Genomic DNA, 12,764 nt, shown 5'->3' on the forward strand with positions numbered 1-12,764 from the left:
TCCACTTCAAATATTTATCAATTTCCCTTTTGAAAGTTATTATTGAATCAGCTTCCACCACCCTTTTAGCCAGTGCATTCCAGACCATAACAACTTGCTGTGTAAAAAATGTTTTCCTCTTGTCACCTCTGATTCATTTCTCAATTACCTTAAATCTGTGTCCTCTGATTACTGACCCTTCTGCCGCTGGAAACAGTTTCTCCTTATTTACTCTTTCAAAACCCTTAATGATTTTGAACACCTTTATCAAATCTCCCTTTAACCTTCTCTGCTCTAAGGAGTACAAGCCCAGATTCTATAGTCTTTTCATGTAACTGAAGTCTTTCATCCCTGGTACTATTCTAATAAATCTCTTCTGCACCCTCTCTAAGCCCTTAATGCGACATCCAGAATTGAACACAACACTCCAAATGGGACCTAATCAGTGTTTTTTAAAGGTTTAGCTTAATTTTCTTGCTTTTGTACTCTATGCCTCTATTTATAAAGCCAAGGATCCCTTATGCCTTTTAAACAGCCTTCTCAACTTGTCCTGCCACCTTCAAAGACTTGTACCCCCAGGTCTCTCTGTTCCTGCACACCCTTTAAAATTGTACCATTTAGTTTATATTGCCTCTCCTCATTCTTCCTACCAAAATGAATCACTTCACACTTCTCTGCGTTAAATTTCATCTGCCATGTGTCTGCCCGTTTCACCAGTCTCTCTATGTCCTCCTGAAGTCGGTTACTATCCTCCTCACTGTTTGCTACATTTCTGAGTTTTGGGAAGTGCAATTTTGGAACTCTGTCTCCCCAAAAGGCTGTGGATGCTGTGACAATTTAAATTTTCAAGACTAGATAGATTTTTATTGGTATCAGGGTAAATGGAGTTGAGGTAAAGGTCAGCCATTATCTATCTGAATGGAAGGATAGGCTCGAGGAGCTGAATGGGCTACTCTAGTTCCTATGTAAAAACCAGGACCCAGATGCCAAAACGGCAGCCAAGCCCTAAGAGAGTGAACTGCTGTTCTGGCAGGGAAGAGCACAGAGAGACCCACTAAAACAAGCAAGCAAGCGTATGTGTGTTCTTTATTTTTATTATAGTATGCAAACAGAAGTTATACTGATTGTACAAAGTGTGTCTCATTATACTCAGTGCTCTACATGTTTCGCCTACTGTTGATTTAGTAAAGCACCTTACAGATCAGATCAGACCGAATGTCGTTACACCTAGTGTTAACTTGGTCCGTCTTCGTATTGAATGACAGTGTGATACAGCCTGCTCTTTCAAAAAGTTTCTTCCATAACAAAATGACCCCAAGATGCGAGCGCTAGTGAGTGTAGAAATAGGAGGATAGAGAAGATGAATGCGTGGCTGGAGAGATGGTGCAAGAGGGAGGGCTTTACATTCCTGGGGCATTGGCATCGGTTCTGGGGGAGGTGGGACCTGTACAAGCCGGACGGGTTGCACCTCAACAGGGCCGGGACCAATATCCTTGCGGGGAGGTTTGCTAGTGTTATTGGGGAGGGTTTAAACTAGCTTGGCAGGGGGTTGGGAACCCAAGCATGGATTCAGAAGGGAGAGAGCAGTGCTGGAAATGGAAGGCAGAAAATTAGTAAGTGAGTTTGGAAGGCAGAGGAAACAAAGGTTAGAAACTAGACAACAAAGGAGTTTGGCAGTGTTTAATGATATATACCTCAATGCAAGACGTATAGTGAATAAGACAGATGAGCTAAGGGCACAGATAGACAAGAGGAAGTACGATATCTTAGCTATTACAGAAACATGGCAGGAATGGCAGCTCAACGTTCCTGGTTACAGGGTTTTCAGACGAGATAGAGAAGGGGTTAAAAAGGAGGAGGGGGGGGGTTGCAATATTGGTTAAAAAAACAATTACGGCTTGTGAGGAGGGATCATCAAATGAAGCCATCTGGGTTGAGCTAAAGAACAAAAAAGGGGCAGTCACACTGCTGGGAGTATACTATAGACCCCCAAACAGTCAGAGGGAGATAGAAGAGCAAATATGTATGCAAATTTCTGGTGCAAAAACAATAGGGCAGTAATAGTAGGGGATTTTAACTACCCTAATATTAACTGGGATACAATCAGTGCAAAGGATATAGAGGGTGCAGAATTCTAAATTTGCATTCAGGAGAACTTTTTTTAGCCAGCCCAATAAGAGGCAGTTCTGGACTTAGTTTTAGGGAATGAAGCTGGGCAGGTGGAAGGAGTGTCAGTGGGAGAGCATTTTGGTGGTAGTGATCATAATTCAGTTAGTTTTAGCATAGTTATGGAAAAAGACAGAAAGAACAGGAGTAAAAGTTCTAAATTGGGGGAAGGCCAATTTTACTAAGCTGAGAAGTGATTTAGCAAAAGTGGACTGGAAACAGCTATTTGAAGGTAAATCAATGTCAGAGCAGTGGGAGGCATTCAAGGGGGAGATTCAAGGAGTTCAGAGCTAACATATTCCCACAAAGAAAAAGGGTGGGACTGCCAAATCTAGAGCCCCTTGGATGACAAGGAGTATATAGGGTAAGATAAGGCAAAAAAGGGAAGCTTATGTCAGACACCAAGGGCTCGATTTTGGCGTCGGGTTTCCGGCGTGACCGGATCGCGACGAAATCCCGGCCACTTCTGGATACCGCGCTGACGTGCGGGGCTGCGCGCGCAAGCCCCGCTGCTGGGAATCCCGCAGGCAATTAAAGCCAGCGGGGTTCCACTTGAGTGTACTTACCTTGCTTGTTGAGGTCAGTTAATGAGCTGAATCAGCTGTCAAAAGAGGAAGTGTGGGATTTTAGGTTCAAGGCAGTGAGTTTCACACACTGGGGGAAACAGTCTCTCTCCAACCAGGCGTGTTGCAGCCAGTAGCCTGTGGCAGGTGCCAAGGTGCACTCCACGGGGGAGAGCCCTCACCCACGCAGGAGGCCACCGCGTCACATAGGGCAACCCCTGCCCCCCACCACCCCCCGCCAAGCCAGAGGACAGACCGACACGAAACCGCAGCCCCAGTCCGAGGAACCACTCACCTACCCTGCACAACCCCTCAGACCAACACCTGCCAGATGGGTGGTGTGTGGACACCCTCGGAGGACGAACAGCATGACCAGCCCCAGCAGCCTCGCAGTCCACGCCGTCCGCCGCAGAGACGTGGAGCCCCCCAACACGGTGTTGTTGCACGCCCACCTGCACAGCAGGAGGGAGGGCTACCGCAGAGAGAGACGCATCGCAGAGGGCACTACCCTCGCCACAGGGTCCACAGACCGAGGCGCAGCTCCCCGGACCTCTCCGAGCAGCAGTGCACAGGGAGGCGCAGATTCGCTCGACATGTAGTCGTGGAGATCTGCAGCCTCTTTCATGCGGAGCTGCTCCTGGCTGGCCCCAGCACCAACTGCTTACCTGTCGCTGTCAAAGTCACCACTGCCCTCCACAACTTCTCCTCCGCATCCTTCCAGGGTGCAGCCGGCTACACCGCCGATGTCTCTCAGTCGTCTGCGCGGACGAGCCCTGCAAATACACCTGCACCTACTCTGCAGTAACACGATGGGTGGCATCAGTGGTGGGTCCTCATAGTGATACCCAGGAGCGGGCATTATTGGACACAGCGGACAGGATTCGCGGAGACATGGCAGTGGTGGTGTCAATATAATGTGTGCTGTTTGTTGCTCTGAAATTCAATATAGGTAACACCCATGACAAACCCTCAGACACCCTTGTGCACCCCCTTCATGCTCACGACACGTTTGCCTTACGCTGCCTACTGCACATATGTGATGCATGCCCTGTGGCTGCAGCACAGGTGGTGGCAGGTTGAGTGAGGCTGGCCGTGAGGGAGATGCACGAGAGGGTGAGTATGGGATGGAGCAATGAGATTGTATGAGGATTGGGTTGCGTGTTAGTGGCAGGATGAGTACTGGCGAGGTGAGTAGGTGGAGGTAAGATGAGGATAGGGTTTGAGTGGGTATGAAGGGTGATGTGACAGAGTAGTGTTGGCGGTGCCGAAGGAGATGTGGGATGGGGGCAGTGTTGTGGCAGACGGAGTGTAGGGGAAAGACTTCGTGTTCTCACTGTGGCTGACCTACTGCGGTCATTGCAGGGCCTCCTGCACTGTATGCAGGTGGGCCATATGTTGGTGGCGCAGGTGACCCCCTCTGCCACCTCGAGCCAGGCCTTCTTGGTGGCAGAGGCAGGCCGCTTCCTCCCGCCCGCCGGGTGGAAGATCTCTGTCCTCCCCCTCCTCCTCACCCCATCTGATGATACCTGGGGTGAGGCATCATTAAACTGGGAGCAGCCTTCCCCCTGGGCTGCTCCATGCTGCAATTTGTTCCATTGGTTGCAGCATCTGTCAGTGGAGGACTGCCCCTTTAACTAGAGAGCCTCCAGCTGACAGATCGTACTGCGCATGCGCAGCCCGCCCGACGCGTAGGCCAGCGCTGCGGACCCCGGAGGATCAGGTAATTGATTCCTATTAGTGTGTTGCCTGCTACGATCGCGCGGGCAACCCACTAATTTCTCCGAGCGTGTTGACCACGCTCCCGAAACCCAACCCGCCGGAAACCCGCAGGCCTGCTAAAATCAGGCCCCAAGAGCTCAATACTGCAGAAAGCCTAGAGGAGTATAGAAAGTGCAGGGGTGAAATTAAAAAAGAAATTAGGAAAACAAAGAGGGCATGAAAAAATACTGGCCAGTAAAATTAAGGAAAACCCAAAAATGTTTTATAAATATATAAAGAACAAGAGGATAACTAAGGAAAGGGTAGGGCCTATTAGGTTACCTTTTTGGTCTCTAAATGTGGAGGCGAAAGATGTGGGTATGGTTCTTAATGAACACTTTGCGTCTGTCTTCACAAAAGAGGGGGACGATGCAGAGATTGTAGTTAAGGAGTGTGAAATATTGGATGGGATAAACATAGTGAGAGAGGAAGTATTAAGGGGTTTAGCATCTTTGAAAGTAGATAAATTGCCAGGCCCAGATGAAATGTATCCCAGGCTGTTAAGAGAAGTAAGCGAGCAAATAACAGAGGCTCTGACCATCATTTTCCAATCCTCCCCAGCTACAGGTGTGGTGCCGGAGGATTGGAGGACTGCTAAAGTTGTACCATTGTTTAAAAATGGAGAAAGAGATAGACCGATTAATTATAGGCCAGTCAGTCCAACCTTGGTGGTGGGCAAATTATTGGAATCGATTCTGAGGGACAGCATAAATTGTCATTTAGAAAGGCATGGGTTAATCAAGGACAGTCAGCATGGATTTGTTAATGGAATGTTGTGTCTGACTAACTTGATTGAACTTTTAGAGCAGGTAACAAGGAGGGTCGATGAGGGTAACGTGTTTGATGTAGTCTACATGGATTTTAGCAAGGCTTTTGGCAAGGTCCCGCATGACAGACTGGTCAAAAAAGTAAAAGCCCATGGGATTCAAGGGAAAGTGGTTAGTTGGACCCAAAATTGGCTCAGTGGCAGGAAGCAAAGGGTAATGCTTGACTGGTGTTTTTGCGACTGGAAGGCTCAGTACAAGGTCCCTTGCTTTTTGTAGTATATATTAATGATTTAGACTTGACTGTTGGGGGCCTCGATCTAGAAGTTTGCAGATGATATAAAAATTGGCTGTGTGGTTGATAGTGAGGAGGAAAGCTGTAGACTGCAGGAAGATATCAATGAACTGGTCAGGTGGGCAGAAAAATGGCAAATGGAATTCAATCCAGAGAAGTGTGAGGTAATGCATTTGGGGAGGGCAAACAAGACAAGGGAGTACACAATAAATGGGAGGATACTGAGAGGTGTAGAGGAACAAGGGGACCTTGGAGTGCATGGCCACAGATCCCTGAAGATAGCAGGACAGGTAGATAAGGTGGTTAAAAAAGCATACGGGATACTTTCCTTTATTAGCTGAGGCATAGAATATAAGAGCAGGGAGGTTATGCTAGAACTGTATAAAACATTGGTTAGGCCACAACTTGAGAACTGCGTACAGTTCTGGTCACCACATTACAGGAAAGATGTGATTGCACTAGAGAGGGTACAGAGGAGATTTACGAGGATGTTACCAGGGCTGGAGAATTTTAGCTATGAGCAAAGATTGGATAGGCTGCGGTTGTTTTCTTTCGAACAAAGGAGGCCGAGGGGAGATTTAATTGAGGTATATAAAATTATGACTGGACTAGATAGAGTGGATAGGGAGGACCTATTTCCCTTAGCAGAGAGGTCAGTGACCAGGGGGCATAGATTTAAAGTGATTGGTAGAAGGATTACAGGGGAGCTGAAGAGAATTTTTTTTCACCCAGAGGGTGGTGGGGGTCTGGAACTCACTGCCTGAAAGGGTGGTCGAGGCAGAAACCCTCAACTCATTTCAAAAGTAGCTGGATGTGCACTTGAAGTGCCATAACCTACAAGGGCTATGGACCAAGTGCTGGAAAGTGGGATTAAGCTGGATAGCTCTTTTTCACCCCACACGGACACGATGGGCCGAATGGCCTTCTTCTGTGCCGTAAGTTTCTGATTCTCTGAAGACAAATTGCACATGTAAACAAATGCTGCAATAGGGGCTGTAACATTGGGGATCTCTCTATCTTCTGCTGAGCATGAAATGATGTCCACGGTGTGTCTGTGTTTATACATATGGAGTGGAGATGCCGGTGATGGACTGGGGTTGACAATTGTAAACAATTTTACAACACCAAGTTATAGTCCAGCAATTTTATTTTAAATTCACAAGCTTTCGGAGGCTACCTCCTTCCTCAGGTGAACGATGTGGAAGGAGGAAGCCTCCGAAAACTTGTGAATTTAAAATAAAATTGCTGGACTATAACTTGGTGTTGTAAAATTGTTTACAATATACATATGGATACAGACTCAGTCAGATTCACATACATGTGTATAAAAACACTTGAGATCCGGTCTAGGACACAAGGGAGTTTCATTCCTACCCTTTGTGGTCCCACTACCCGCACTAGTAGATACGGGACTGTGCGAGTCAACATCTGTTAAGAAGCTCAGGGGAGCGGCTGACACCACTGAGCCCGAGTAGGTATCTGCGATGGACCCAAATTCGTAACGGCGGGAGAGGGTGTCAGAATTTCTCTGATCGGCACGATGGTGAATGGCTGGTGATGATTTCCTGGTTATTTCTGGGGAAATCCTCAACGTTACAAAACAGCTGTTGATTTCACCAGCAATTCTAACTGGTGCCTAGAGGGGGATTTGCGAAACCTCCAGCAGAAATGGAAAAGCACTGGGATCAGAGTGTGACATCAGATTACTACCTGTGAGAGAGTCTGGAATGAGGAAGTCGTAGTTGAGATTTGGGGGAGGCTAAATGCCTATTTGGTATTTCTCCAGTGTAATTTGTGAGGCTCCCCACAGTGACCAGCACCGCTCCGAGGCTATTTGGGCACAGAGAGAGAGAGAGAGATAGCCCCAAGATAGGGGCTGATGGTGACTCCTGACTGGGCACCGAGGAAGGCTCCTTCGTGTTACCAGTGACACGGAACTGGCTTGGCTGTTGGCAGAATCCAAACCGAAGTATAACTTTGGAAATATTCGGGAGATCCTTCCGTCGTGCGAGATTGCAGTCAGTGACCATGGAGCAGGTAAGAGGGAGATATTTCCGTCTCCCTGAACCACCTCTTTAACACAGGACTCCGAGTTTGTAAAGTTTTAAGGAGGAACATTTAAGGGTGTGACAGGTTCTTTGAACCCATTGCACCGAGAGGGAATCGCAGCTCCTAGTTTCGATTTTACTTTTTCTTTTTTAAAAGAAAAGAGTGTAACGCCGTTCAGCAAAATTAAATTGCAGTCGAGTGCGAAGATTAGTTTGAATGTTGTCATCCCAACCAGGACACGGGTGAAGCCCCCTTTTGAAATATCATCGACAATTTTGGACGGTCTATTTTGAAAGGACTGATTTGTTGGGAAGGGTCTGGGACTCGGTAGTGCCTGGAAATGGACTTCTGGGTTTAGATTTTCCCGCGCCTGGGCACAGTGAATATCGGAAAACTGCATGAGGAGGAGCACGTACGAGTTTGCACCATTTAATTTAAATGGATGGAAAAATCAGCCGGGCTCATCACCCAGTTTTCCTGTATTCGCTGTGCCCAGGCAATTCAATATGCCGAGTGCAGGACCAAAAAAAAAGCTACCTCATGGAATATGATGATAGAAACACTTAACATGCAGCCGAAATTCTCCTGTCTGCTCTTCTAACAGGGCCATTAACCACAAGATAGTTTCTGATGGGGGGGGGGGGGGGAAAGAAGGCTGCTCAGCCCATTTGATTTCATCCTTCCAAAATACCATCTCTCCATCTAGCTTCAAAAATAAGTTCAGTGCCCTAGCCTCAACCACCCTTACTGGTAGCCCAAGTCCAGCTATTGATCACCTTCTGCAATAATCCATTTTAAATAAACAAATTAACACCTCTATTAAAATACTGTGATGTGGAGATGCCGGTGATGGACTGGGGTTGACAAATGTAAAGAATCTTACAACACCAGGTTATAGTCCAACAATTTTATTTTCAAATAAAATTGTTGGACTGTAACCTGGTGTTGTAAGATTCTTTACATTAAAATACTGGATAAAGGGATTTCTTTGGCCTGCATTAAGCATTTGTATTCTTAATATTTTAGAAACCACATTTCAAAGCATATGTTGTAAAAGAACTCCACTTGTTTTCACTGGAGAAATACTGATGGAAAGGGAACATGATTCAAGTCTTTAATATGCTGGGCCTGGACGATGTGGCTGTAAACGGGCTGATGTAGATTGTGAGCACGGGACTGGAGGACACAGGTTTAAAATGAATGAGTCTCAAGTAAGAATAGAGATCAGGAGAATTTTCATTCCCAACCGGACGGACCACCCGGCATCGGACCACTAGGCACCGGACACGACAACGGCAAAACACCAAGCCCAGTCGACCCTGCAAGGTCCTCCTTACTAACATCTGGGGACTTGTGCCAAAATTGGGAGAGATGTCCCACAGACTAGTCAAGCAACAGCCTGACAGAGCCATACTCACAGAATCATATCTTTCAGCCAACGTCCCAGACTCTTCCATCACCATCCCTGGGTATGTCCTGTCCCACCGGCAGGACAGACCCACCAGAGGTGGCGGTACAGTGATATACAATCAGGAGGGAGTGGCCCTGGGAGTCCTCAACATTGACTCTGGACCCCATGAAATCTCATGGCATCAGGTCAAACATGGGCAAGGAAACCTCCTGCTGATTACCACCTACCGTCCTCCCTCAGCTGATGAATCAGTCCTCCTCCATGTTGAACACCACTTGGAGGAAGCACTGAGGGTAGCATGGGCACAAAATGTACTCTGGGTGGGGGACTTCAATGTCCATCACCAAGAGTGGCTCGGTAGCACCACTACTGACCGAGCTGGCCGAGTCCTGAAGGACATAGCTGCTAGACTGGGCCTGCGGCAGGTGGTGAGCGAACCAACACGAGGGAAAAACTTACTTGACCTCGTCCTCACCAATCTACCTGTCGCAAATGCATCTGTCCATGACAGTATTGGTAGGAGTGACCACCGCACAGTCCTCGTGGAGATGAAATCCCGTCTTCGCACTGAGGACACCATCCAACGTGTTGTGTGGCACTACCACCGTGCTAAATGGGATAGATTCAGAACAGATCTAGCAGCTCAAAACTGGGCATCCATGAGGCGCTGTGGGCCATCAGCAGCAGCAGAATTGTATTCCAGCACAATCTGTAACCTCATGGCCCGGCATATTCCTCACTCTACCATTACTAACAAGCCAGGGGATCAACCCTGGTTCAATGAGGAGTGTAGAAGAGCATGCCAGGAGCAGCACCAGGCGTACCTAAAAATGAGGTGCCAACCTGGTGAAGCTACAACTCAGGACTACATGCATGCTAAACAGCGGAAGCAACATGCTATAGACAGAGCTAAGCGATTCCACAACCAACGGATCAGATCAAAGCTCTGCAGTCCTGCCACATCCAGTCGTGAATGGTGGTGGACAATTAAACAACTAACGGGAGGAGGAGGCTCTGCAAACATCCCCATTCTCAACGATGGCGGAGTCCAGCACGTGAGTGCAAAAGACAAGGCTGAAGCGTTTGCAACCATCTTCAGCCAGAAGTGCCGAGTGGATAATCCATCTCAGCCTCCTCCCGATATCCCCACCATCACGGAAGCCAGTCTTCGGCCAATTCGATTCACTCCACGTGATATCAAGAAACGACTGAGTGCACTGGATACAGCAAAGGCTATGGGCCCCGACAACATCCCAGCTGTAGTGCTGAAGACTTGTGCTCCAGAACTAGCTGCGCCTCTAGCCAAGCTGTTCCAGTACAGCTCCAACACTGGCATCCACCCGACAATGTGGAAAATTGCCCAGGTATGTCCTGTCCACAAAAAGCAGGACAAATCCAATCTGGCCAATTACCGCCCCATCAGTCTACTCTCAATCATCAGCAAAGTGATGGAAGGTGTCGTCGACGGTGCTATCACGCGGCACTTACTCACCAATAACCTGCTCACCGATGCTCAGTTTGGGTTCCGCCAGGACCACTCAGCTCCAGACCTCATTACAGCCTTGGTCCAAACATGGACAAAAGAGCTGAATTCCAGAGGTGAGGTGAGAGTGACTGCCCTTGACATCAAGGCAGCATTTGACCGAGTGTGGCACCAAGGAGCCCTAGTAAAATTGAAGTCAATGGGAATCAGGGGGAAAACTCTCCAGTGGCTGGAGTCATACCTAGCACAAAGGAAGATGGTAGTGGTTGTTGGAGGCCAAGCATCTCAGCCCCAGGGCATTGCTGCAGGAGTTCCTCAGGGCAGTGTCCTAGGCCCAACCATCTTCAGCTGCTTCATCAATGACCTTCCCTCCATCATAAGGTCAGAAATGGGGATGTTCGCTGATGACTGCACAGTGTTCAGTTCCATTCGCAACCCCTCAGATAATGAAGCAGTCCGAGCCCGCATGCAGCAAGACCTGGACAACATCCAGGCTTGGGCTGATAAGTGGCAAGTAACATTCACGCCAGATAAGTGCCAGGCAATGACCATCTCCAACAAGAGAGAGTCTAACCACCTCCCCTTGACATTCAACGGCATTACCATCGCCAAATCCCCCACCATCAACATCCTGGGGGTCACCATTGACCAGAAACTTAACTGGACCAGCCATATAAATACTGTGGCTACGAGAGCAGGTCAGAGGCTGGGTATTCTGCGGCGAGTGACTCACCTCCTGACTCCCCAAAGCCTTTCCACCATCTACAAGGCACAGGTCAGGAGTGTGATGGAATACTCTCCACTTGCTTGGATGAGTGCAGCTCCAACAACACTCAAGAAGCTCGACACCATCCAAGATAAAGCAGCCCGCTTGATTGGCACCCCAGCCACCACCCTAAACATTCACTCTCTTCACCACCGGCGCACTGTGGCTGCAGTGTGCACCATCCACAGGATGCACTGCAGCAACTCGCCAAGGCTTCTTCGACAGCACCTCCCAAACCCGCGACCTCTACCACCTAGAAGGACAAGGGCAGCAGGCGCATGGGAACAACACCACCTGCACGTTCCCCTCCAAGTCACACACCATCCCGACTTGGAAATATATCGCCGTTCCTTCATTGTCGCTGGGTCAAAATCCTGGAACTCCCTTCCTAACAGCACTGTGGGAGAACCGTCACCACACGGACTGCAGCAGTTCAAGAAGGCGGCTCACCACCACCTTCTCAAGGGCAATTAGGGATGGGCAATAAATGCCGGCCTTGCCAGTGACGCCCACATCCCGTGAACGAATATAAAAAAAAGGATATGTGGAACAGACTCCCAGGTAAAGTAGCTCATGATGTGTCTAAAGGAGCTTGTTTAAATATTTGGTTGGGAATGGGATGAGTGGATGCAGGGATAGGTGTAGCCTCAGATCAATACTCCGTGGGATACAATGGGCGCAACCAGCTTCGGTGGGGGTGTAAGATGGGCGGTAGTGGACCAGCTGCCGTTATACACCCCGTCCGATTTTCCTTTCCACCAAAGCCAAAAGAAAATCAGGTGGGGTGTGTAACTGGTGGCTGATCCACTACCTATTGCTCAAAGTTGTAAGTTCTGTCCAATAGCTTCTGCGTGCTGCAGGGGAGGGATTTGATATTCACCATGGAAGACACCTGGGCAGAGTTGATTGTTAAAGATGTGAGGCTGGATGAATATTCTGGAGTTTTATTTGCTTACCTTTAGGAATCAAGGACTATTTATACAGTAGTTTCCCTCAGGAGATTAAATAAGTGAGGTAGAGTCTATGATCGGGTCGATTGTATGTGGAAGGGGTGTGTGTAATGGACTGAATGGCCTTTGCTCACTCCATGTTTTCCTATGCTGTTATCTTGCTGCTGTTGCTCGTGATTAAATTGTAAAGAACAAAGTATGCCTATACCGCATTTATTGTGGCATTGAATGATTGATTTAGCATGAGGTGGAGCCAAGTGAAGTGAGCCCCCCTCAATATTTACCTGCCTTATCACGCAGTATTTTGGTGAGGTTTCTCAGCCCTACTCAAATCTTCAATCAGTTTATTAAAAAAATTAATGGGATTTAAAAGTATAACATAGTTATACTAGCAGCAGAAACATGAGGGGTGTGGAAGGAACTCCCAGTGCCATGGGCTAGTGAGTATAGAAATAGGAGGATAGAACAGATGAATGCGTGGCTAAAGAGTTGGTGCAGGAGGGAGGGTTTCAGTTTCCTGGATCACTGGGCCTGCTTCTGGGGAAGGTGGGACTTGTACAAGTCGGACGGGTTGCACCTG

General features: G+C 48.1%; 1 protein-coding gene across 2 annotated transcripts in view; it reads left to right on the plus strand.

Moving 5' to 3' along the window:
• The window catches only part of ano9b (anoctamin 9b), a 123,942-nt gene that overhangs the window by 32,180 nt on the left and 78,998 nt on the right, over positions 1 to 12,764 (plus strand). Inside the window, exon 1 of one of the 2 annotated variants that reach the window (XM_067993754.1) lies at positions 7,054 to 7,562. The exons of the other annotated variant lie outside the window; for it this stretch is intronic. Coding sequence (XP_067849855.1) covers positions 7,554 to 7,562 — 9 coding nt within the window. The 5' untranslated portion in view covers positions 7,054 to 7,553. Of the gene's footprint in view, positions 1 to 7,053; positions 7,563 to 12,764 lie in introns of those variants that run through there. 2 annotated transcript variants of the gene reach the window in all.

This window comes from Heptranchias perlo, chromosome 12, assembly GCF_035084215.1.
Source record: "Heptranchias perlo isolate sHepPer1 chromosome 12, sHepPer1.hap1, whole genome shotgun sequence".
In the NCBI taxonomy this organism is placed as follows: domain Eukaryota; kingdom Metazoa; phylum Chordata; class Chondrichthyes; order Hexanchiformes; family Hexanchidae; genus Heptranchias; species Heptranchias perlo.